This window comes from Vombatus ursinus, unplaced genomic scaffold (genome assembly GCF_900497805.2).
Source record: "Vombatus ursinus unplaced genomic scaffold, bare-nosed wombat genome assembly UNPS02014786.1, whole genome shotgun sequence".
NCBI classification, from domain to species: domain Eukaryota; kingdom Metazoa; phylum Chordata; class Mammalia; order Diprotodontia; family Vombatidae; genus Vombatus; species Vombatus ursinus.
In genome coordinates this window covers 14357716-14384139 of record NW_020954564.1, presented here as the reverse complement: position 1 = coordinate 14384139, position 26424 = coordinate 14357716, and the positions used below count along the sequence as shown (strand labels likewise).

Genomic DNA, 26424 nt, shown 5'->3' with positions numbered 1-26424 from the left:
GTCATGTCTGACTTTTCAACTCCCATTTGAGGTTTTCTTGGCAAAGATCCTGGAGTGGTTTGCCGTTTCCTTCTCTATCTCATTTAATAGATGAGGAAACTGAGCCAAACAGGATTAAGTGACTTGCCCAGGGTCCCACAGTTAGTAAGTGTCTGAGGCTGGATTTGAACTCAGGTTTTCCTGACTCCAGGCCCACTACTCTAACCACTGCACCACCTGGATGCCCAAATGTAACTTAGTGTAATTTATATTTCCTCCTTGTGCTAATAGGGAATCACTGGAGTTTGTTGCGGGGTAAGGGAAGGGGGGGGTTTGGGGGACGGACGACAAGGCCAGATTTGAGCTTTAGGAAAACCACTTTTGGTGGCTGGGTAGAGGATAGATTGCACTGGAGAGAGAGTTAAGGCAAGGAGGAATAATAAATTATTGCAATTCTCCAGGCAAGAGATGATTAGGGCCTGAACTAGAGCAGTAGCTATGCGAGTGCAGAGAGGCAGACATGTAAGACAGATTTCATGCCAAGATTTCACATCAGCATGTTAGAGCTCCTAGATACAGGGGTGGGGAACCTGCCACTTCAAGGCCACATGTGGCCCTCTAGGTCCTCGGATGCATCCTTTTGACTGAGTCTAAGTTTTATAGAACAAATCCTTTTATTAAGGGGATTTGTTCTGTGAAGTTTGGATTCAGTCAAAGGGATGCATTTGAGTACCTTGAGGGCCACATGTGGCCTCCATGCCTCAGGTTCCCCACCCCTGTCCTAGAACATAGAACATGATAACTAGAAGGAACCTTAGAAGATAGATTATTAGAACATGTAACACTGGATCATAAAACAAAATATTAAAATTGAAAAGGACTTTAAAGATGATCTAATCCTCCAATTGAAGAGGACAAAAAATTAGGAGGTTAGGGTTTGTTCAAGGTTACATGGTGAATTACTAGCAGCCTCAGCACTCAAATTCAGGTACCTCCATGTCCAATCCAAGACTGTTTGCCCTCCCCACTCCATGGCTTCATTCAGACCTGACTGTGCTTCTCCCATTGAAGGAAAGCCTTTAGGGCTTGTAGGCTTTCAGAAAAGCCTGGTCCCTTCTTCCTCACAACCTTCCCTGATTTTTTTCTTTCTCACAACCCCTAGCTGTCTCTGGTCAGTAACAGGTCTCCTCTCTCCTTGGGAAAGCCTTTGCCAGCCACAAACCAGATACAAAGCTCCTCCCAGGCTAGAAGATTTCAGGACTCCTGCTGTCTGGGCCCCCAGCCATCAAGATACAAATTACATAGGATGTCCCAATGCTGATAGTTTGGACTGGATCCAGCAGAACTAGGGTGGGAGTTCAAAAGGAAGGATGGAAGAAGCTGCTCTTTGCACGCACAATACTGGTCTGAGTATAGGCCATACTATTCTCATCCTCCCCTTCGAAACTACTCCCAGTTCAGCCCATAATGGGTACCATTGTTCAGCTTAAGTCCGTAGGTTGTTTTTCTAAGAATCACAGAACCTTAGAGCTGCAAGGGACCTTAGATATCCCCCTTATTTGACAGAGGAGGAACCTGAGGCCCAAAGAGGTCAAATGATTTGCCCAAGGTCACACAGGGACAAGTAGCAGAGCCAGGAAGCAAAGTGGACTTCTTTAACCTAGAATCCAGTGCTCTATCAAGCTCCTCTATCAAATTACAGAATTTCAGAGCTGGAAGGGTCCTTGCACGTCACCTGGTCCAACAGGTACCTGAGCAGGAATCCCTTGTCCTGTATCTCTGACGACTGGCCTTTACCCGAAGCCCTCTAGCAATGAGGCCCTTACGACCTCATAAAAGCAGCCCGTTCCACTCTTAGCTATTTCTAACTGGGAAGAGGTTTTCCTTCTGTTGAGCTGTTTCCATAACTTCTACCCACTGTTCATTGCTCTTTCTTCTTCCAAAAATATCTGATTTTAAGAATGTAGTCTGTATTTGGGGAATGGTCAGCCTATATTTAGAACAATACTGAATTCCATAGCCTGGCAAATAGCAAAGGTGGTGATTCGCAGTATGGTTTGGGACAAGTGATTAGTCTGATGAAAGTTTCCCTGAGTATGTAGGAAGCATGTTTAAAATGCCCATTGTGATAGGATTCAGAACTAGAAGGGAGCTTAGAGATCACATAGTCTAAATCCCTTATTTTACAGATGAGGAAACTGGGGCCTAGAGAAATGACTTGTTAAAGGTCATACGCCTTTAGCAGGTGCACTCTGGGAACCTCAGTTTGGGGATACTGTGAAAGCTGCCAAGATCATCTATTGCATGATACCAATATGGGAGTGGGGGTGGGGAGTGGGGTGGAGGGCAAAGATATCAGGCATTTGGCCAAAGCAAGCATTTCTGCAGTGGGAGGGAGCCTCAGGCTGGGCCAGAACTGTGGGGGGGGGTGGGAGAGGAGGTGGACGACCTGATGGAAACAGTGCTCCCCTCCCAACATTTCCTGGCACACAGGCACTTACAGCATTCTTGGGCCCCAACTGCAGAAATAGATGACAACATTTATGAATTACAAAAGAAAAATCAGTGTAGAAGAAAGGGAGAGGACCTTGGAACAAGTTCTCATGTTTTCTTGGTATTTGATTTCAGGCCGGCTCGTGGGTGACTGTGGAGGGATGGAATGTGTGTCGGACAGTGTACAACAGCATCCCAAGAGATGAGGAAGCCACGGGCCTGAATTTGGATCAGAGCAGCCTGAAGAGGCCTGAGGCTAAATACAGCCCAGGTTTACCAAGCAACGGAAAATGTCCCCTAAACCAGGGCTCTCTTGCATACAGAAGACACTTAACATTTGTTGAACTGGAATAAGTCCGTAGGACCACAGGATTTAAAGTTGGAAGGGACTTGAGAGGTCATCTAATCTGATTCCCTTATTTTCACAAAGAAGGAAACTGAAGCTGGCAGACATGAAGGGATTTGTCCAAGCGGGCACTGGCAGTCACTCGCAAAGTCAGGATTTGAACCCAGGACCCCCAGCTGAGGCAAGAACAGATCCCCCTTGCACCTAGTCCACACCTTTCTTCTCAGTTCAATAGATCATAGATTTAGAGCCAGGACAAGACTTAGAGGTTCTCCAGTTCAACTCTTTTGTTTTACAGAAGAGGAAATGGAGGCCCCAAGAGAGGAGAGGGGACCTGATTTGCCCAAGGTCTTTCACGGATCAAGTATCAGAGCCATTTGTGAGACTTAGGCTTTTTTTATTCCATAAGTAGCGCTCTTTCTACTCGGCTATACTGCACTAAATTAAATTAAATTAAACCCAGGGAAATGACTGTTTCTTGGACAGACAAACAGGGAGAAAAAGACAAACCAAGAGTGCTTTCTCATTACCTCTGTTTTGCCATTAAGCTATGTACACACACATGCACATATAGGTATATGTGTACATGTATGTATATAAAAACAGACACACATATGTATATCATGCATATACATGTGTATATATACATACATGTATTTGGTACACACAAACATATACATATATATAGTTGTAACCTCACTGATATTTTTCCCACTGATACATCCTCACGGTCTAGAGGGGACCCCTGGTTCTCCTAGGCCATGCCAGTGAAGCCATGCTCTAGTAGTGACACGGAGACCAGCCAGCCTAGCAAAGTGCAGAGGGCTCCTCCATTGAAGGATGGCCACCAGGGGATGAATTTTTTTGGCTCCAGAAACCCATGAAACCACTCACTTGGGGGTGGGGGCCTGGTGCTAGTTAGAACCTGCACTGGGAGAAAGAGCAGCCATACCAAGAGCATCTCAGGTCTTTGAAGTACTGTGTTATATATGTAATCTTTCTATATTATATAGTCATATGCATTTATTCTGGTAGGAAATTATGTTGACCCCGATTTCTATTAAAGAGGGCAAAATATTTCAGTCCTCAGAGGCCTCTCAGTAAAGGGTCAGTTTGGATTAGATGACCTCAAAGGTTCCTTTCAACCCAGAGGTTCTAGGATTCTCTCATTCTCCGTGCTACAGTGGCCTGTCTTCTGGTTCTGGCTGCAAGAAGTCCCCTGGGAACACAAGGGCAATTGAATTTTATTTCAAGAATGAAGAGACAGTAGAAGGGAGAAAGAGGAAAGGAGGGAGAGAGGATGGGGGTCTAGCTCGAGAAAGCATTTAGGGATAGGTAAAGCCTATTCCAAGTCTTCTATAAAGTATGCCCCTCTCTCTGCTCTGTCTCTCTCTCCCTGCCTCCAGTAACACCACTCCAGTCTGGGCCACCCCAGAAATGTTCCCAATACACCCGTGCTCTGTGAGCATGGGGGCTATCATGAGTAATCTCAGAGGGGAGCACTGTTCACCTGTGGCCTCCTCCTTTATGCCTTCGGGGGTGGTGGTGGTGGTGGTGGTGGTCAAAAAGTGCTTCCCACTGTGGTGGGAGAGAGGACCCCGACTTCTCTCAGACCACAAAATGGAGAGTGTAGGTAACCTGGTGGCCATTGTCCCAGGCATAGAGGACCCTCTCCTTGGGATTGTAGTCAATCTGGGTGGTGAAAGAGTGCTCATTGAGGAACGGCAGCTTGGGGTAGGCATCAGTGTTGGTGTGTGTGTCGAAGGCATAGGAGATCTGCCCTTCCCTTTGGTTGTAGACATCCACTGCATACAGGATCCCGCAGACTAGAAAGCAATTCCCGTAGGAGTTGCGCCTCAGTCGGGTTTTCCAGGTGGTCTCCCGCCTCACAGACAGGTCACCAGGGTCCAGCCGGCTCAGCACAATCACCTCCTGCTGGGAGAAGCCGCCCTCGTCCACTGACGGGTAAATGACCCATAGGCCACTCTCATCCACAGCAAAGTCAATGTCAGAGTGGCCTCGCCACTTCCATGGGGTAGTGTCCTCATATACCACATCTGGGAGCAGGGTCCAGGCTGCCACATAGCGCTGCCGGAGATCGTATTTGATGATATTTTTGGTGAAGGCGCGGTTGTAATAGAAAGCACCCTGGAACACCACGTGGCCCGTCCCAATCCAGTTATACGGAAGTTTATACATGTTACTCCAGCGGCCTGCAGGGACAGTGGGAGAGATTAGAAGGTCCAGTTAATGACCCCCACACCAAAAATGTTTCAGGGCTCTTGGACCTAGCCCAGCAAAATCATAAGAGAATGGAGCTGAAAGGGACCTCAGAACAATCTTTTTACAGATAAGGAAAAAAAAGACTCAATGGGTTCAGTGGAGGTAACGTGGTGTAGAGAGATGAAAGCACTGGCTTTGGAGTTAAAGGATCTGGGTTCGAATCCTGCCTCTGAAGCCTACCACTTGTTCAACTCTGGGCAAGTTATCTAACCTACTTGGTCTTCAGCATCCTCGAAGAGGGCATAATAAATGGCTCCTAAGATTCCTTCCAGTTATACTCTAGTGCCTTGCCCAAGGTTGTAGGGTCCTAGGAATTAGAACTAGAAAAGAACCCCAGCTATGTAGTCCAGCTCATTCTTTTAAAGATAAGGAAATGAAGGCCCAAGAAGTTAGTATGACTTGCTTGAAGTCATACAGGTGGCAAATGGCAGACCCAGGATCTGAACCAGGGTCTTCTGACTCCAAATTCAGGGTTCTCTCCATTGTACCAAGTCTCTTCCAACTCTAACATTCCCTGTTCTAAGTTCCCTTCCAACCACAACATCTTATGGTTTAAGGAACAGGAAGGAGAGAGCACAGAAGGGTGACAAAGGTGGAGGCAGCCCCAGATATTTCTCCCAGGTTCTGAACCTCTGGCATGTCATTTCCATGTCAATGAAAACCAACCATTTCCGGCATCTTCTCTTTGATTATGTAAGCCTGCATTCAGGTTCCAACACTGTCCTGTTTCTGCTGGGCACCAATCCAACCTCAGGAAATCCTGGAGGGTTCTCAGCTCCTGAGCTCATGAAAAGCACCCACTGATCTTTTATCTTGTTTAAACACATGGACTGCATTAGGCACATTCCAGCTCTCTCCTCCTTGCCCCCTGCAGCTACTTGACCTCTTGTAGCCTGATGCTCAGGGGCCCCTTTTGGCCCATTTATATAGGTCATCTTTCCTAATTAAAAAATGAGGGCAGATTTTCCTTGCTGGCACCCAGGCCCCCATCCCAGACAGGAGAGCTAGAATCAGAGATCTCAGAACATGGAATGGTGGGACTGGAAGGGACATTTACGTTGTTGTTCAATCATTTCAGTCTTGTCCAACCATCCATGACCCCATTTGGGGTTTTCCTGGCAAAGATACTAGAGTGGTTTGCCAGTTCCTTCTCCAGTTCATTTTACAGATGAGGAAACTGAGGCCAACAGGACCTAAGTGATTTGTCTAGGGTCACATAGCTAGTGTCTGAGGCCAGATATGAACTCAAAAAGATGAGTCTTCCTGATTCCAAGCCTACTGCTTTATCCCCTGCACCACCTAGCTACCCCCAGAAGGGACATTAGATATCATTTAGGTCCATGCCTTCATTTTACATGTATAAAACTGAGGCCCAGAGAGCAAGATTTTGACAGAACCTGGAATAAAATTTGAGTTGTACAAATACTACTACATTGCTCTTTTCATCATAGTGTGCTGTTACTATGTCTAACAAAATCTATTCTCAAGTGTTCTCTCCACTATAACCAAACTGCTTCCCTGGCAGAATAGGGTGCACTTCCCAAAATGGACCAAGTATTGAGTTGGACTAATTGACTTCTAAGGTCCCTTATGGATTCTGAGATGCTGGGATTCTTCTATCAGTCTCTGCTTTGGGGTCTCTCATTCCAGGTTTGACATTCTGGGTTTTATATCATAACATTCTGTGTACTAAGGTCCCTGCCACTCCTAACATTCTATTTGCTATATTCTAATATTCCATATTTTGAGGTCCCTTGGAATTCTACTATTTTATAATTCATAAACATAAAGACATGGAACAGGAGAGGAAACTTCAGGGACGGGGGAAAGATGCCTAACTACTAGCAGTCAGGTCAAGGGAAGGGACTATTCCCTTCCCAAACAGACTATCAGGTTTCCCTAGATCATATGTCCCATGGGCCTCCATAAATACTCCTCACATCCTTGTGAAATCTGGTTCTGAAGAATTGGTCCTTGCCATGTACCCAGTGGAAGGCCAAGGTTTCCACTTTTTGACCCAGCCCCTCTCCACGAATTTCCCTACGATTCCTGACCTTGTTGGAAATTGTCCAGGTTACGGAACTCCACCAGACTATTCCCATAGTAGTAGTTGGTGACATAGATCTTGTCATCCCGGGCTGTAGGGTCCTTCATCCAAGCCCCCTCATTCCGCCCATAGCTGTGCTGCTTCATAGGGGGGTCAACAGACTTGATGGTGCCTTCACACCCCACTTCTTTGACTGTAGGAAGAAAGGAGATACATTAATGAAGCTTCCAAATCACAAAAGTAAAAGTCAAAGGACCTGCTACCAATGTGACCTTGGGCAAGCCACTATAAGCCTCAGTTTCCTCCTTTGTAAAATGAACAGGTCAGACTAGATGCTCTCTATGGTCATTTCCAGCTCTAAATTCAACGATCCCAAGTAAACCCAGATCATCTCAGCCTTTCTCCTGCCTTTGGACAGCATCATCCTCTCCCCCAGCTCAAAGGAAATAGTCACACCTGTTCTTGAAGGTCTCCAAGAACTGCAGATGCTATTCTTGTCTAAAAGGCCTAGACAAAATGTCACTTCTAGGAAGCCTTCTCTCACATCCTCCTTAGTCACAAATGCTATTTCTTTCCCTGAACCTCACATTACACTTAGCCCTTCTCTTATTCTCTTATCCACATTCTATTCTGCATTATTGTTATTGTGTGTTCTATCATCTAAGTATTAGATAAATCCATATATTGCACGTCCCAGGGCTCTCACAACCTGTGTGACTTAGCAAGGCACTTCTCCAGACTTCACTGCCTAATATGCAATGACAAAACAAATTACAGAGAAGAGGTGCTTGATAATGACTTTCAAATTGTTGTTTTCATTCACATCCCACACTTTAACTGTGGATGTACTCCAAGGCTCTGTCTGTCCTGGGTCCCCTCTTCTCTCATTCTACATTCTTTCTTTTTGTTTTGTTTTGTTTTGTTTTTTAGACAATTGGGGTTAAGTGACTTGCCCAGGGTCACACAGCTATTAAGTGTCAAGTGTTTGGTCTGAGGCCAGATTTGAACTCAGGTCCTCCTGACTTCAGGGCCAGTGCTCTATCCACTGTGCCACCTAGCTGCCCCTCTACATTCTTTCTTGATGACCTTATTTATAACCTCTCCTGGGATCAGTTACCATCTTTACACAGACAACTCCCAGGTTTTTCTCTCTAGCCCTGGTCTCCTTCCTGAGCTCCATCCCACATCACTGACTGCCTATTGGACCTTCCCAAGAGGATGTCCTTTAGGCATCTCAAAATCAGCACTGCCTTTCACTCCAAACCCAGCCTTTACCTGAATTTCCTCATTTCTCTTAAGGGCACCACCAACCTTCTGGTCACTCAGGTTTACAACCTCAGGGTTATCCTTAGCAACTCTGTCTCCCTCACCCCATATGCCATCAGTTGCCAAGTTTTGTCAAGTCTTCCACTTACTTCAGGGCCCCTTCACTCCTCACCTGGACTGCTGCAATAGTGTCCTGACTGCTTTCTTTCTGAAAGTCTCCACTCCAAATACATCTGCCACATAGCTGCCAAATTATGACCAAAGCAAAATTCTGACCGTGTCACTCCTCTCCTCAATAAACTTCAGTGATTCCCTATTACCTCGAGCATAAGTACCAACTTCTCTGTTGAGCATTTGAAGCCCTCTACAATATGTTTCTGACTTCTCTTCTCCGACTGACTCCATATCCCTCCCCCGCATATATTCTACATTCCAGCCAAACTGGCCTCTTTACTATTTCCTGCATATGACATCACATCTCCGTGCCTCTGCAAAGGCTCTTTTCCATACCTGGAATGCTCTCCCTTTTAATCTTTGCCTCTTAGACTCCTGAACTTCCTTCAAGACTCAACACAAAGGCCACTTCCCACCTTACGTCATATTGATCATGCCAGCAAGTACCCTGGGCCTGCCAAATTATTTCATCTTTAATATATTTTGTATTGTTTTTTATCTGTATATATGTTGTTTCCCCCTTGTTGAATGTAAGTTGTTTGAGAGCAGGGATGCCATTGCTTAGCGCCATGCCTTTCACAACATTGGTTCTTAATAAATGCTTACTGAATAGATGAATGGAGAAAAATGAGACCATATAATAGTGTGTGAAGAATAATAGCTCTGTACAAATGTTGCATAATGCAGTTTTTAGTGATGATCATAGATTTGTAGAAAGTTAGATCTGTGAGGGCTTAGAATATAGAATATTAGGGCAAAGAATGTAAGATGTTAGAGCTGGGGTCCAGGGTGTGTTAGTGAATGTTTAACAACTGGCTCTCTAGGAGAAGAAAAAAATACATACAACACACTTTTAAGTTTAATCTGCATTATTAACATTTTCTCTATCACTTCTTAAAGTCTAGATAGTCAACAAAACAATAAATCAAACACTGAATTGTAGTGTTTGCTGATTTCTAAGGTGGAAACGCTCACACTGAAAATTTAACCATAGACTCTTGTGAATCAGTTGGAGCTGGCTCCAGCACACCCCTGGCTTGAAAGGATCTTAGAACATAGAATGTTAGATCTGGGAGGGAACTTAGTACATGGAATAGCCAACAGAGAATGTAAAATGTTAGAGCTGTAAGAAAGTTGGTGCGATGTTACTCCCAAATACCTACCCCCCATTATGATCTGATATAATATAATAAATATAATATAATATAATAAATATAATATAACAATATGATATGATATGGTATGATATGATATGATATGATATGATATAATACTATATGATATAATATGATATAATAATGTGTCTTGGAGGTCCTCTAGTTCAACTCGGATGAGAGTGGACACAGCCCCTGTGTTTGAGATACAAGAGATCTAGAATATTAGAACTAGAAGGGACCTTGGGCACAGAATCTTAGAGAAAAAGAGTGCTAGCTCTCAAATAGCCTCAGAGATGATGTGCTTTGGCTCCCTCATTTACAGAAGAGGAACATAAGTCACAAAGAGATTAAGTGACTTTCCTGTCACTCATATCACTCATGGCAGAAGTAGGACTAGAACCCAGATCCCAGTGCTCATTCCATTGTCCCTGACATTTTAAAGCCTGATATCATACCTTGGTTAGGACTTTCTGACCCATTGGGGCCTGCAGCATTGTATCCAATGGACAGTATGGTGACCAGAGGATTGTTGGTAGTAGTGGTGGTGGTGGTGGTGGTTGGAACCATGGTGGTGGGAAGAGGGGTAGTGCTTGTGGGAGGACCAGGGGTGGGGTCTCCTTCATCTGTAGCCCCCACTTCCTCCTGCTCATCAGAGTTGGGTTCCAGGTGTCTTCCTTCTAGCTTGATTTCCTGCTGCTCCAGTCCCGTTACTCCCTTGAGGGTGTTTTCTATGAATTATAACAATAATAATCAACCAATAAACATATGTCAAATTATCTTCTATATGCCAGGCACTGTACTAGGCAGATAATAAGACAAAAACTAAATAGATCCTGTTCTCCAATGGGTAGAGCACTAGCCTGGACTCAGTAGGACCTAAGTTCAAATCCCGCCTCAGACACTTGTTAGCTGTGTGACCCATAGCAAGTCACTTAACACCAATTGCCTTCCCCCCCAAAAAAAGTTGCTGTTCTCAAGGGTCTTACATTGTTTTGAAAGGGGGAGGCAACTTGTACACATATAAGTATAGTTAGAATAAATACCAAATAAATGCGATTTAAGGTGTTAGAAGTTGAGGGGAGATCAGGAAAGGCTTCATGTAAAAGGTACTGCTTGAGTTGAGTCCCGAAGGCAATAAGGCATTCTATGAGGCAGAGGTAAGAAAATAATAACAATAATAATAACTCACACTTATAGAGTCATTTACTACTGTCAAGCACTTTGGAATATGGTATCATTTGATCCTCACAAAGGCACCATAATATAGGTAGTTTAAACAGAAGTGATATAATACAATCCCTTCGCTTTGCAGAGAAATCAAATGACCTGCCCAACGTCTCACAACTAGTAAGCAATGATTCAAACCCAGGACTTTGAACTTGTAGACCAGGGGTGGGGAACCTGTGCCCTCAAAGCCACATGTGGCCTTCTAGGTCTTGGGATGACTGAGTCCAAGTTTTACAGACAAATCCTTTTATGAAGGGGATCAAGTTTGGATTCAGTCAAAGGGCCCGAACTTGAGCACCTAGAGGGCCACATGTGGCCTTGAGGCTGCAAGTTCCCCACCCTTGTCCTAGACCCTTTCCTCAGGAGAAGAAGCTCTGGATGCATGGAGGTCCAAGTCCTTGGGGGAATGGAGGGGTTGGCCCACCCTCTTTTTCTCTTCCACCCTTCCTCTTTCTCCACCCCTGCCTCTCATTCTCTTCTGAATTCCTCCTGAGCATATTACAAACTGTGGGAAGGTGGAGATACCCTGGGGCTAGACATGCAGATTCACTCAGCCCTTGGCAGGGCAGGCGAGGGAGGCAGGAAACAAACTAGGCCTTGTGCCGGAGCCCTCTCTCCCCAGCCACCCTCTTCTGATAGAGGGAGGCCACAGAAACATCTACAGGAAGGAAACGGATTCCTCCAGCCTTGTTTGTCATGGCAGCCTCCTGATGTTTGAAGCCCGCCTGGGGCCATTAAGTATTCTGAGAGCACATATCTCAAGCAGCCTGTGGGCCCCTTATCAGCAGGTGGGGGTTTTGGTTTTTGTTTTTTAACTGGGCTGAGGCTGTCCCCTTCCCCAAAGACCATGTTTCTAAAGAAAGCAACACCAATTAGGGGAGCCAGCCCGTCATTATGGAAAGAGCATTTGATAGGGGACCAGAAGTCCTGGGTTCAGATCTTCTGCCTGTTACTAATGACCTATGTCACCTGACTCCCTTGAAGGTTCAGTTAATGTGCCACCTCCTACAGGAAGCCTTTCTTGATCTCTTACTCCTACAAGTGCCTTTGTCTTCCTCAAACAATCATACGTAGTTCTCTCTTTACAAACTGTAGATTTTCGGTAGAATGCCAACTCCACAAGAGTAAAGATTGTTTCATCCATCGTCTCTGTGTTCCTGGCACCTAGGACAGTGCTTTGCACATAGCTGGTGCTTAATAAATGCTTCCTGGATTGGATTGGGTTGGACAGGTAAATCTGTTTCCTTGGTGGAGCCTCATGCTCCTCAGGTATAAAATAAGAAGCCTGGACTAATAAAGTCCATTAAGGCTCCTTCAACTTTAACATTTCATGAAAGGTGAAGAGACTTGACCAGGGTCATATAGCCTAGCCCTAGATGTTGATCATCATAGTGAAAAAGTGCTGGACTTGCAGGAAGAAAGTGCTGTTTCTGCCCTGTGGGGGGTAATCGTGGGCCAATCACATCAGCCCTCCGAGTCCTGGGTTCTTCGTCCAATGTGGGAGGCTCCTCACACTTGTACTGCATGTGAGTCAGTGGAAAACACTCCCCGTCTGGAATCAGGCAACCTCCACTCAGGTCCCAGTTACTCCACTTACTGCCTGTGTGGTCTAGGGAATCACACTTCTCTTAGCCTCGGTTTCCACATCTGTTAAATGAGGGAGATGGGCTAGACATCCTCTACAGGGTCCTTTACAACGCTCAATCTACAGTCTGAAGTGACAGGGCCACTGTGAAGAAAGCACTCGGTAAATTTATAAGTGCTCTCTCTAGAAATGCAAAATGCAATGATTAGTTCTTGAATGCATTTCCTCTTTTCCATTGCCTCTGCACCCTCCCAAGTCTAGCCCTCCTTCCCTCTTGCCTGGCCTGTTGTAACTGCCTCCCTGCTTTCTTTGCCTCCAGTCTTTCCTCTCCCCAATCCAGAGTGACCTCACTGGTGTGGATAATGCCCCTGATGCTTTGATCAAGGTCTCCTTCCCCTTTGCATGAAAACCTTCAGTAGTTCCTCATTACTTAGAACAGGGGTTCGAAACCTGGGGGTCTTTGGATAGATTTCACATGGTCCATGAACTTGGATGGGAAAAAGCAATTACATCTTTATTTCAATATAATTGGTTTCCCTTGTAATCCTATGTATTTTATTTTATGCATTAAAAATTATTCTGAGAAGGGGTCTATAGGCTTCACCAGATTGCCAAAAGGGTCCCTGACAGGTTAAAAATCCTTAGCAGAGAGGTTAAAACCTGCCTATAGACTGAATTTCAAGGCTCTCTATAAGCTATCCTATACCTACCTTTTCAGCCTCAAGTTACAGCCTTCTCTTTCATGTACACAGAAACAGCTAGGTGGTATACTGGGCCTGGAGTCAGGAAGACCTAAGTTTGCATCAGATACTAACTATTTGAAACCAGGCAAGTCATTTAACCTCTATTTGACTTAGCTTCCTCAACTGCAAAATGGGAATAACAATAGTATCTATCTCCCAGAGTTTCTGGGGAAGGGGGGGAGGGAAATCAAATGAGATAATACTTGTAAAGTGCTTAGCACAGTGCCTGACACAGTAGGTGTGATATAAATGCTTATTCCCTCCTCTCATTCCTCTCATGTTTACTCTACATTCTAACCCACCTGACCTGCTTGTTTTGCCCCAAATGTGCCCTACTTTTCCCCATCTCTGAGTCTTTCCTCAACTAGGAAGAGAGAGATGTTATGGAATTAGAACTGAAGTGCTTTAGGAAGTAATTGGACTTGAGAGGTGAAGAAAAAAGTAGATAACCAACAGGTTTCAAATGCAAGAGGATGGATGAGTGATAGGAGTCCAGACAGAAAGCGAGAAGTCAAGAGAAGATGCAGCCTTGGGAGAAGGTTATCAAGACTGTTTGGAACATACTGACTTTGAGGTAAACTGAATCTTTTCTGAGAGGGGTACTTCATTTTGGTTTGGACTAAAGGAACATGGGAGTAGAAAGAACTGTGGAAGAGACCTGGGTTTTAGTCCTGGCTCAACCATGGACTTTATGTGACATTTTACAACTCACTTTCTCTCTCTGGGTTCCAGTTTTCTTATCTGCAAAATGAAAGGTGATCTCTAGGGTCCCTCCTGGCTCTAATAATCCAGGCTTTATGTTTCACCATGTTATAGTCTTATGTCCCTTCCAGCTCTGACATCCTCTGCTCTCAGGTCCCTTCTGCCTCTGACATTCTACGTTCTAGGGTCTAACACTCTCTGATCCTCAGGGTACAGAGCCTGATTCCATCTTTACACTCTCCCACTTCCCCTTCATTTCTTCTCCCTTTTGTTCTACTTCTTTCCCTCTCCATGCTTCCTTTTTGTTGCCTTGACTTTGTTTGTTATGGGGGTTAAAGGTGCCAAAGCCACCTGCTCTGTACCCTGGCTCAAAGGCAGACAATATTGTTCCCGACCCTGCCACCAGACATCAATCACATTGGTCCCTCTCCCTAAGAGTCAAGACATCCACTTCCTCTCACTAAAAAGGTTGCTTGAGACAACTTGGCAGCAGGACAAAGGCTCCTTACTGGCCCTGCCTCTCAATCCTATAGCTGTGGGCAGGTAACAGAAAAATATACGGGGAAAATGAAGGGGGTCACTTAGGACAATGACTCACAAACTCAGAGAATGTTAGAACTGGAAGGGACTTTGGGACATAAAATATCAGCTCTGGAATGGACCCTGGAATACAGAATGTTAGGGCAGTAAAAGACTCAAAACATAGAAAGTTAGAATATAGAATCTTAAGGTTGGAAAGAACATAGAATGTTACAGTTAGGAAGGACTTTAGAGGTCATGTAATCCAGCCTTTTCATTGGACAATTTAGATAGCAGAAGTGGCTGGATCCTGTACTTCATGAATTGAGTACCAGTCCAATGTTGCTTCCACTACACTATCCTACTTAATTTCTCCCTGGGGATTATCTCCTCCAGCCATCTGATTTGGCTTTGAAAAATTTTAATCCTTGCTTACCTGCAAGACTAGCCTGGTTCTAGAAAGGAGAGGTCCCCTCACATTTTCTTTTCTTTTCTTTCTTTCTTTTGTTTGGGGGGGGGCCTTTTGCAATTCATTTATGGCAGAGTTCAAACCCCCAGTGTAATCCCAATCAGCCTAGAATCTGGCTGACTTTTCCTTGGGCTGTAGCCAAAACCTACAGAGTCAAACCAGCCTTGGTCTCCAAGCAATAATCTTTTACCCTTTCTCTCCACAGGCTGTCACGGTGATGGGGTCAAACAACATACAAAGTGACCACAGCATCCCTCTTTATCCCTGGGCTGTGGCCCCAAACCACAGAAACAAACCAATCTTGGCGTCTAAGTACTAACTTAACCCCTTCTCCCCACCAGGCTGTCAGAGTGATGGTCAAACACCACATGAAGCTAACCACAGCATCCCCTTTTATCCCATCCCCACATTCCTCACCTATAACTTCTCCCCCACAATTCTGCAAATCTTCAATTCAGAGGCACAGCTGTAAGCAGCTGGATACCTACTAAGGGATAATAATAACATTTCTGTAGGACTTTAAAATCTACATGGCACTTTTCCCCCCCACAACATCCCTGTGAGGAAAATAGTATAATATGTTATTCCCATTTTATGGGTTAGGAAATTGAGTCTCAGAGGGATTAAGTGGTTTACAATCAGTTGAATCTGTCTCTTAGAAACCCATAATTGAATTAAAATACCAGCTCTCCCATTTATTACTTTTGTGACCTTGGCAAGCCACTTAACTTCTCTAGCTTCAGTTTCCTTAACTAAAAAATGAGGGGGTTGGGCCAGTTGGAGGCAGCTTGAAACATATAGGTGATTTTCACCGGGAACATTTACACCTAGGAGATCAAAACTTGCAAACCACTACCAATCAAGGTTTGATTTATTGCTTTGTTGATTATCTAGACTTAAGAAAGTGTTAATAATGCAGACAAACGTAAAAGTGTGTCCTGTACACATATTCCCCTCCTCCCCATCCACCTCCCACCACTGTTGCTAAACGTTCAGCAGCATGCCCCTGTCTAGATGGCTTCTGAGGTGTCTTCCCACTCTAAAGTCACCATCTTGTACCCAGCTCACCTTTGGGAAGGGAGGCAAGGGTGAATTATGGTGATTCACCTTAAACCAAGTGAATAAAATGTAGAATGATAGAAGGATAGCGTTAGAATATAGAATCTCAGTGATGGAAAGGACATCGGAACAATAAATTACGTACACATATATACATACACAGGAAGACTTATCTTACTGCGCTCAAATCTAGCCTTAGACACTAGCCACGTGACCCTCACAAAGTCAACTGTTTGCCTCAGTTTCCTTATCTAAAGAAATGGCAAACCACTCCAGTATCTTTGCCAAAAAAAACCCTCAAATTGGGTCATGAAGAGTTGGACATGACTGAAATGACTAAACAACAAATATATGTATATCTAAATATATATGTGTGTATATATGTGCATATATACACACATACATATGTGTATCAAGCTAATACCTTAAACTTTACCAAGAACTTTTCTCAAAACAACATGAGTGAGACAATACAAGTATTATTATCCTTATTTAACTGAAGAGGAAACTGAGGCTGAGAGTTGTAGTATCTTGCCCCAGAGCCAGGATAGGAACCTTAGTCTGCTAGTCCTAAATCCAGAATATTTTCCATTATACCTCAAGAATACAAAATGCTGGAATGTAGAATGTGAAAGCTCAAAGGGACCTTAGAAATCACTTAGTCTCACCCTTCATTTTACAGCAGAAACAAGGTCTGGATCCAGGGGTGCTGGGGTGACAGAGGGGAAGGGGGAATCAGACCTTGTCTAGACCAGGTTCTTCCCCTAGCCTCCCCTGCCTTTGATGTGCTATCAAGGGCACATCAGCATTTCCTTGCCTTCTTCCTGTTCACACATCAGGCCTGGCCCTGGAACTGCTCCCAGCCAGAAGGGGAAGGGGGACATTAGGGCCTTGCATCCCTTTTCAGAGTCCTTGCCATTGGCCTGGCCAGCCGGCAACACAAGAGGGAGAGGGTGGATGGGTCTTGGGCGGCTTGCCAGAGAGAAAGCCTTGGTTCCCACAGGTCTTGTTGGCAAAGTCAGATTCCTGCAGCTGTTTGTCTGCTGTGTGCCTTTTTTTGGGCAAAGTCTGGGAAGGAATAAATATGGGGAAACGGAGCCAGGTCGTGGCTCTTCCTTGGTTGAGCTGGGCAGAAGGGAGCACCTGATGCTGAGGAAGTCCTGCCATCATATGAATTATGTGTGGTAGGAGCAGCAGCAGAGAAATCCTCAGACATTCTATCTGGTCTCTTGACCACAGGCTCAGTTTAAACATTGACAATTTAAGGCCTGTTCTTGAACATTCTGTAGTATATATGATCAAATTCTATGTTCTCAGGTCCCTTCCAGTTCTAACATCCTATTTTCTTTCTTTATCTGTTTTTTTTTTTTTTTCCTTTTTAGGCTATTGGAGTTAAGTGACTTCCCCAGGGTCACAAAGCTAGTAAGTGTCTGAGGCTGGATTTGAACTCAGGTCCTCCTGACTCCATGCCAGTGCTCTATCCATTGCACCACCTAGCTGCCCCCTAACATCCTATTTTCTAAAGTTCGCTTTCCACTCTGTCATTCTATGTTATATGATCTCACATTCCATGTTTTATTTCCCTTGCCATCCTGTCCCCACCCCCATCCCTAGAAGCTCCAACATTCAAGGACAGCTCACTAGTCTCCTAATGTTATTGTTACTTGTATCAGAGAAAAATCTGAATCCTCCTTCTCAAGATACTTACCAGCTGCATCTTCCACCTCTTCCTGCTTTGTGGATTTGTAGTAGGTGATGCCCCGGATTACTGCTTGCTGGTGTGGGAGGACCCGGGGCCTAGCTGTGGCCTGCAGGGCTTTGCCCTTCACAGTGTCTTTTCTCACCTTCTCCACCTTCAGAAGCTTGTCTTTGGGAGGCCTTGGGACAGCCTTGTCCCCAAAGTTTTTCTTGACTCCAGAATATTTGCTGGCTTCTCTGCCTTTTCCACCAGCTGTCTCCTAGGAAAGAAAGAGGAAAAAAGACTCCTAGACCTGCTGGGGGGCACCTGTGACGCTATTTGGGGTTTAGAATTGGGGGAATAGGTTTCTAGTTGTCAAGTCAATGCCCAGGTAACAATTCCCATTGTCCCTGGAGGAGTACAAAGAGTAACTGGATGTGGAAATCAGGAGACCTGGTTGTGTAATTTGCTAGCTGTATGATCGTAGGTAAGTCACTTCTCTCTGGCCCTCAGTTTCTTTATCTGTAAAATTATAGGGTTGGTTTAAGATGACCTCTAAAGTCTCTTCCAGCTCTAACATCCTATGTTCTATGTTCTAATGTCCCTTCCAGGTCATTCTATACTTCAAAGTTAGATACCAGCTTGCATTTTTTTTTTTTTTGGCTAAACAATGGGGTTAAGTGACTTGCCCTGGTTCACACAAGTAAGTGTCAAGTGTCTGAGGCCAGATTTAAACTCAGGTCCTCCTGACTCCAGGGCCGGGCACTTTATCCACTGTGCCACTTAGCTGCACCACCAGCTTACATTCTATAATCCAAAATTCCTTCTAAGTCTGACATTCTATGAATTTTTCACTCTCCAAGCTCAACCTTTTACTGGTTATTATAACCTCATTGGTGGCAGCCAGGTGCCACGGTGGATAGAGTGCCGACCCTGGAGTTGGGAAGACCCATCTTCCTCAGTTCAAATCCAGCTTCAGACACTGTCTAGCCATGTGACCCTGGGCAAGTCACTTAACCCTTTTTGCCTCCATTTCCTCATCTATTAAAAAAGAGCTGGAGAAGGAAATGGCAAACCATTCCAGTATCATTGCCAAGAAAACCCCAAATGGAGTCATGAAGAGTCCGATATAACTCAAACAACTGAACAACATGACCTCATTATTCCATTCCTAGGAGTAGTTTCTAGTATATAGGCATTTGGAGAGCTTGTTCCCTATTATTATTATGAGGATGAATAATGTTATTTTTATTACTGCTCAGATGACTCTGGTGTTAACTCACTATAACAGCATGGGGGCCCTTTTGGCCAAGTCCATTATGTAATCTATTGTTGAAGCAGATCAGGGAAGAATCACAGTAGAAAGCACACTCAATTGGGAGTCCAAAGATCTGGGTTCAAGTCCTGGCTATGTCATTAATTCTTTGGGTGGCTTTTATCAAATCATTTGCCACAGAGGAGAAACCAAGCTTCTCTGCCATTCCTTTAAGGAAGTCCTAAATAAAACTTGAATTAAGAATTTTTTTTTAAATGGAAGAATTTGGACTAGCTTATCCCTAAGCTAATTCCACTCCTAACATTCTATGATCTTCTAAAGGGTCCACTCCAACTCAGATATTCAATGTTTTTAGATCCCACAATTTACAATCTACGAAAACTCTTGGTGATATGACAAATACTACATATATAATCCAATTCCCAGTCATGTCAGTTGTCTTTTTTTTCCAAGGCAATGTGTAGCTTTCATTTGATGTTTATTTTAAATGTCCACATTTCATATGTAATACATCATTGTCATTAATGATACGACTAATAATCCCAGAATTCCAGAGTTGGAAAAACCCTGTTAAAGCATCTAGTCTAATTTCAACCTAAGGAGAAATGTCCTCTTTATCTAGTCTTTCAACCTGAATCAGTCAACCAACCAACAGAGCAAACTAATTGTTAAGGAATTTTTCTAAGACTTTACCACAATGTGCAAATAAGTCTTTTAATCGACTTGACAGGATTATAGACCTTTGGCCATTGGATGAAGGCAGATGAAGCCACATAGGAAATATCTTGTGAATGGCTGAAAGAATCAGACATGTCTCTGAGGCTATGCTCAGAGGCAGCTCAATGGATAGAGTTCTGGGCTTGGAGTCAAGAAGACCTGAATTCAAATCCAGCCTCAGATACTTACGAGCTGTGTGACCCTGGGAAAGTCACTTAATTTCTATTTGCCTTAGTTTGCTCAAGTGTAAATAGGGATAACAGCATCTCAAAAATTGCTGTATCAGGAAGACTCATCTATCTATCTATCTGTCTATCTATCAACACACATATATACGTATACACACATATGCATAGGACATCTAGGTGGTACAGTGGATAGAGTGCCTGGCCTGGAGTCAGGAAGACTCACCTTCCTGAATTCAAATCCAATCTTAGACACATACTAGGTGTGTGATCCTGGGCAAGTCACTTACCCATTTGCCTCAGTTGCTCATCTACAAAGTGAGCTGGAAAAGGAAATAGCAAACCACTCTACTATCTTTGCCAAGAAAATCCCAATGGAGGTCACAGTGAGTCAGAAAATGGGGATAACAGCACCTTGCAATATTGTTGTAATTTGTAAAGCACTTAGCACTGTGCCTGGCCAGTAGAACATACTGTGCAAATGTTTATACCCTTCCCTTCCCCTGTGCATCATACAGTAGAAGGCCAGTTCAGTGGTGGAGGATTTCAAATTATGGAGCTGAGGATTCCAGTTCCAGAGCCAAGCCCCTGAGAGGGAATCAGTCTTGGGGTTGGGGGAAGAAAAGAGTCTTCTCTTCCCCTCCCACCATTTTAATTAGAGAGATTGGAGCAGTAGCAATCGATGTGTCCAGCTAGGATCAGAGATACTGGACTGGTAGGAGACAACGCAACCCACTGAGTGACCTATTGAGGAAAAGCAGATGTGGAAAGATGGGCACCAGAGAAAGAAGGAAGCTTCGAGGAGCACGATTCCTTGTACCAAAGATGAACGCTGGCTATGGACTAAAGAAAGGACTTCCAGTCACAAAGCACCAGAAGTTAGGAGTCACCCCTTTGGCACTTTTGTACCTTAGGGATCAGCCGGTCCATGTGTGCCTGACTCCCATTGGCCTCTCAATGTGAGCTTCTCCTTCCCATGGTCCTGAATCTGTGAGAGAGTGTGCTTTGGGGAACAATCTTTTATACCAACTGTTCTTATGGCATCCTAGTAGATGCTTTTGATTAAAGCTAATTAATCATGTTTGGTCGATTTTTTTTTTAGGCAATCGGGGTTAAATGACTTACCCAGGGTCACACAGCTAATAAGTGTCAAGTGTTTGATCTGAGGCTGGATTTGAACTCAGGTCCTCCTGACTTCAGGGCCGGTGCTCTATCCACTGCACCACCTAGCTGCTCCTATAGGGAGTTTGTTGTTTTTTTTGGGGGGGGGGTGGTTAGGCAATTGGGGTTAAGTGACTTGCCCAGGGTCATATAGCTAGTAAGTGTCAGGTGTCTGAGGGCAGATTTGAACTCGGGTTCTCCTGACTCCAAGGCCAGAACTTTATCCACTGCGCCACCTAGCTGCCCCTGATTGTTAATAGGAAAGAGAATGGTGGGGGCTCAGGAGCAATGGTACTAGATGCATAACCCCTCAGAGTCACCCCTAGAACCTTGTGAGAGAAGTAGTCAGTCACCTGTGGAGACTCTAACTGGCACCAAAAGTTCGGGGAGTAGCTAAGAAGAGATGCCTCATTCTTTTTTCTGGCTGTGTGACTTAGGCAAGTGACTTCCTCAGTTTCCTCATTTGTAAAACAGGGTTAATAACACATTTGCATGACTTACCTCATGGGGTTTTTGTAAGGAATCAACTTGCAAACTGGAGAGTGTTCTAGCAACATGGGCTATTCTCATGATTAACATAATCCACGGCTCTTGCTTACCTGGGCTTTGCTCTCAGGACCAGCAGCTGCATCCTTCTGTAGCAACTGGTAGCCCAGGCTGGAAATCTCCTTCTTAATACTCATCATGATGTCTGAGTAGTTCTCATAACGCTTCATCTGGTGGGTCAAGTGGGCCACGCTTTCTTTCATGAAATCATTCTCCCGGCTAAGGTTTGTCTTAATGGTCTGCAAGGGACAGGGACAAGAAGCATAACGCTTAGTAGAAAGAACACTGAACTTTTGGGTAGAAACTTCTGCATTCAAGTCCTAGATCTGGTAGTAGCTGCATGACCATGGGCAGGTCATTTCCCTTCTGAACCTCAGTTTATCTATCTGTATAATGGAAATAGTAATCCTTATACTTTCTCTCTCCCAGGACTATTGTGAGGAAAGTGATATTTGTAAGTCCTAGGTTACCCAATGGATAGAGTGCCTGGAGTCAGTAGGATCTGAATTAAAATCCAACCTCAGACACTTACTAGCTGCGTGATCCTGAACAAGTCGCTTAACTCTTTTTGCCTCGGTTTCCTCATCTGTAAAATGAACTGGAGAAGCAAAGGGCAAATCACTGTAGTGTCTCTGCCAAGAAAACCCCAGATGGGGTCATGAAGAGTAGGACATGACTAAACAACAGCAACAAAGCTCTCTAGTAGTATTGTAATTATTATCATTACATCCCAGCATCTCTCCTGCCACTCTTTACTCCTCATCCCCTTTCCTCCTGTCCACCACTGCAGGCTGTTGTGTAGTAGAGAAAGCACAGGAACTGGAGTAAGGTTGTAAAACCTGAGTTCAAGTCTTCACCTTGTCACTTACTAGCCATGTAACCTTAGGAAAGTCACTTTACTGCTCTGAGCCTCATTTTCCTCATCTGAAAAATGGGAAAAATGATATTTCCATGGGCTGCTTTCCACATATGTACTACCTCAGCTGACTGTACGAGAAAAGCAGTGAGTATTTCATTCTCTTCACTTTACAGATGGGGATACTGAGATTAAGTGAGCAGTACCAAAGTGATTTGCCCAGGATCACACAAGTTAGTGGCAGAGTTTGGACTCATTCCAGGTTTTCTGAGTTTCTACTTCCTGAGGTTGTTGTAAGGATTCCATGCAGTCATTAATATGTGCTTTTTTTGCTAATAGCCTGGATAAAGTCAATGTTGATTCTTTGTAGACCATCATATTCCATGGCTGGAGGCTAGGAAGCATCACCAGAAGCAGCAGGGAGCTGAGGGGTGACCGTCAGATTTGGAGTCAGAGGACTTGGGTTCAAATTCCTCCTAGGTGACTTAGCATCTTTGTGACCTTGGGTAAGTCATTTAACTTCCTTAAAATTTGGTTTATTCATCTAAAAAATGAGAGGTTGACCTCTTTAGACTAGATGACCCCTAAGTTCCCTCTCAGTTCTATGTCTGTAGTTCTCTCATAAAGTACCACGTGTCAGCCACCACTATTGTTCACATTATATTATTAAGATGTAAGTTTAGATAGTCCCTCAACCATATGAAATCTTTCCTTCCTTCCTTCCTTCCTTCCTTCCTTCTTCTCTCCTTCCCTCCTTCCTTCCCCCCTCTTTTCTTTCCTTCTTTTTTTTTAAATAACAGCATGTGATCTTTTTCATAGCTAAAAAATGTAGTTAAGGGCCTTGACTTGATAATCAGGAAGCCTAGGTTCTCAGCTGGGCCTAACACCTAGCTGGAGGCAGCTGGGCGGTGCAGTGGATAGAACACTAGACTTGGAATTAAGAGGTCCTGAGTTCAAATGCTACCCCAGATACTAGTCTATTAAATCTTAGCAAATGACTTAATCTATCTGCCTCTGTTTCCCCATATGTAAATTGGGGACAATAATAGCACCTGCCTCCCAGGGTTATTTTGAAGATAAAATAAAATATTTGTAATGTGCTTTGCAAACTCTAAAGCACTATGTTGTTGTTGAGTCATGTCTGACTCTTCATGACCCCTTCTGGGGTTTTCTTGGTTAAGATACTGCAATGGTTTGCCACTTCCTCCTCCAGCTCATTTTGCAGATGAGAAAACTGATTTGCCCAGGGTCACAGAGCTAGGAAGTGTTTAAAGCTGGACTTTAAAACTCACAAATATAAGTCTTTCTGACTCCAGGCTGGTGCTCTATCCATTGCACCACCTAGCTGCCCAGCTATTATTATAAGATTACTATTAATAATCCCAAAGTGGACATTCCACCAGCTTTGCCACACTCTGGATTTCAGTTTCTTCATCTGCTAAACGGGGACAATGAGACCTGCAATACTGGTATACTTCACAGAGTTGTTTCAAGGCTCAAATGAGATGTGAGATGGGAAATATGTAAATATGCATGCTAATCATTATTAATTATTGAAAAATCCAGCTTCTCTCTCAGATGCACCAAAGGGGAAGGTGAAAGGTATCCACACCGAAGCCGGAAGAGTCTGAGGGAGTTGAGAGACAAGGAAGGCGGGACACAGACTGGAGGCAGGAGCAGGAAGCCTGAAGAGACAGGGGCCTTTTCCCAGCCAAAGCTCTGGGGGGGGGTAGGTACGGGTAGAAGGGGCCTAGAGACCCAGCCAGTAAAGACAAAAGACAATAATAACTGCTCATGTTTTATATTTACAGAGTGCTTTCATCTCCATGGTCCAGGGGAGTGCAAGGTTGACTACACACACTGTACGGGTGAGGAAAATGAGGCTCAATTACATTCACTTACAAATACTTATTAACTATTCACTATTGTGAAACGAGCCTTGGGCTCAACGCCAGTAATACAAATCCACATACACAGGGTGCTTTACAAAGCCCTATACAAATGCTATAATTGTTGGTTTGGTTATTGTTTACTATTTACAGAGCCTTTTATTCACCTTCTCTCACCTTAACCTCAAAGCTACATCTGGAGGTTCAGGCATCATTGAGCCCAGTTTGAGGAAATTAAGGCCCATAGAGAGGAATATCAAAGTCATGCTGCAAGTAAGTATTAGATCTAGGCTCATAAACCAGGACTCCAGACTCGAAGTTCAGTTCTCTTTTCATTCCTCCAGGCAGTCTCTAACAACAATATTAATGAAGAGCTGTCTACGGATGTTCTTTGCCTCATAATTTCCTCTAGGTCAGGAGGCTGCCTAGACTGGAGGCAGCTTTTGGGGTAATGAAGCAAAGAGGAGTTAGAACAACTCATATTTCTGTCACACTTGAACAGTCAAATAGCATAAGGTAGAGAGGGCAAGGATTGTTATTACCATTTTCCAGATGAAGAAACTGAGGCTCAAGGAAAGGAAGTGACTTGTCCAAGGTCACACAGCTAGGAAATGACAGAGTTGGGATTTGAATTCATTCATTCACTCAACAAACATTTATTAAGCACTTTTTACATGCCAGGTACTATGCTAGGGAAGCAAAGTTAAGTCTCTTGACTCTAAGGCACTCCCTCTTTCCACCAAATCTCCATTTTGGTTCTGAAAGGATTAAGGCTGGCCCAGGAAGGGCTTGGTTCCATTTGTTTGGACCCCTAAATGGTAGAGATGGAGCTGTTGCTGGTTCCTTCCTTTTGCTCTAGATGCCCTAAAAAGGAGAAGGTATGGAAGGGAACACAGCCTTTTTTTCCCTGGTAGCCTGGGGTTCCCAGACTCCAGATTTCATACAAACAAGATTTAGGGGGAGAGTGTGCCCTATATTTGAACCAATATCGAATTTTGCTTCTACTCCAGTCATTAGTCCCAAACCCTGTTACCATCTTGGAGGAGTCAGACCCTCTCACCTCTTCCAGTGTGTTCATCTGAGAGGCCACTTTGTTGATGTAGGCATGGACTTTCATCAGGTCCATACTGTATAATGTCCCTTCCAGGAGGTCGACCATGGACTGGAGCTATAAAGAAAAAAGGCCACAGTTTTCCTCCAAATCTCCAGACTTCACATCCCAGGTCCCTACCTGGGGCCCCAGACTGTGTCGGAAGATAGTAAGCTCCCTGTCAATGGAAGTATGTGAGCAGAAGTTGGATGAACATTTGTTGGGGATGGTTTAGAGAGGATTCACACTCCAGCGAGGGGTTGGACCAGATGGCCTATGACTCAGGAAGCTCTGACAGCAACAAGGGAGAGCTCTACTAAGTATTTCCATCAGTTTCAACTTCTTGGCAACTGGGGCTCCATTGCTGTTGAACTAGGATTAGTTTCCATCAAGAATCTACTTCAACTAGCTGAACAGCTGTCATGGGAAAGAGGGATTTGATTTATTCTGGTTAGCTCCAGGTGCTGGACTGGAAGCAATTGGAGGAAATTATAAGGAGGCGGAGTTCAGTATGAAATAGGAAAGAACTTCCTAACAATTAGAACTCTCCAACATTGGAAAGGCTTGCCTCAAAAGACAATGAGTTCCTCATCACTGGGGATTCAAGCACAGGCTAGATTTTGTAACAGAGAGATATACATTGGGTAGGGGATTGGGCTAGATGACTTCTGAGGTCTACACTTCCCATTCTTGGTCTCTTTGATACTGTGTTTTCCAGAAAAATTGATCTAGTGGAAAGAACATTGGACCAGGACTCGGCAAAACTGGGTTCCAGTCTGGAGTTTGCCACCAACTCACAGTGTGACCCTGAGCAAGTCATTCCTCCATCCTTGAACCATAGTTTCCTTCTCTATAAAATTACATTATTAGACTAAAGTTCCTTCCAGTTTTGGCAAGGTCCCTTCAAGTACTATGTTCTAAAGCACTGTTCAATCCTAACATTCTTCTAAGGTCTCTTCTTATTAACTTAAAGCTAT

General features: G+C 44.1%; 1 protein-coding gene across 1 annotated transcript in view; it reads right to left on the bottom strand.

The window, feature by feature from the left end:
• Positions 1-732: 732 nt before the first annotated feature.
• The window catches only part of LOC114047378 (olfactomedin-like protein 2A), a 46321-nt gene continuing 20629 nt past the window's right edge, over positions 733-26424 (bottom strand). The window contains exons 3-8 of the mRNA XM_027868203.1: positions 25418-25525; positions 21666-21851; positions 17758-18007; positions 10201-10473; positions 7156-7341; positions 733-5031 (exon numbers count right to left, since the gene is read on the bottom strand). Coding sequence (XP_027724004.1) covers positions 4427-5031; positions 7156-7341; positions 10201-10473; positions 17758-18007; positions 21666-21851; positions 25418-25525 — 1608 coding nt within the window. The 3' untranslated portion in view covers positions 733-4426. The remainder of the gene's footprint in view (positions 5032-7155; positions 7342-10200; positions 10474-17757; positions 18008-21665; positions 21852-25417; positions 25526-26424) is intronic.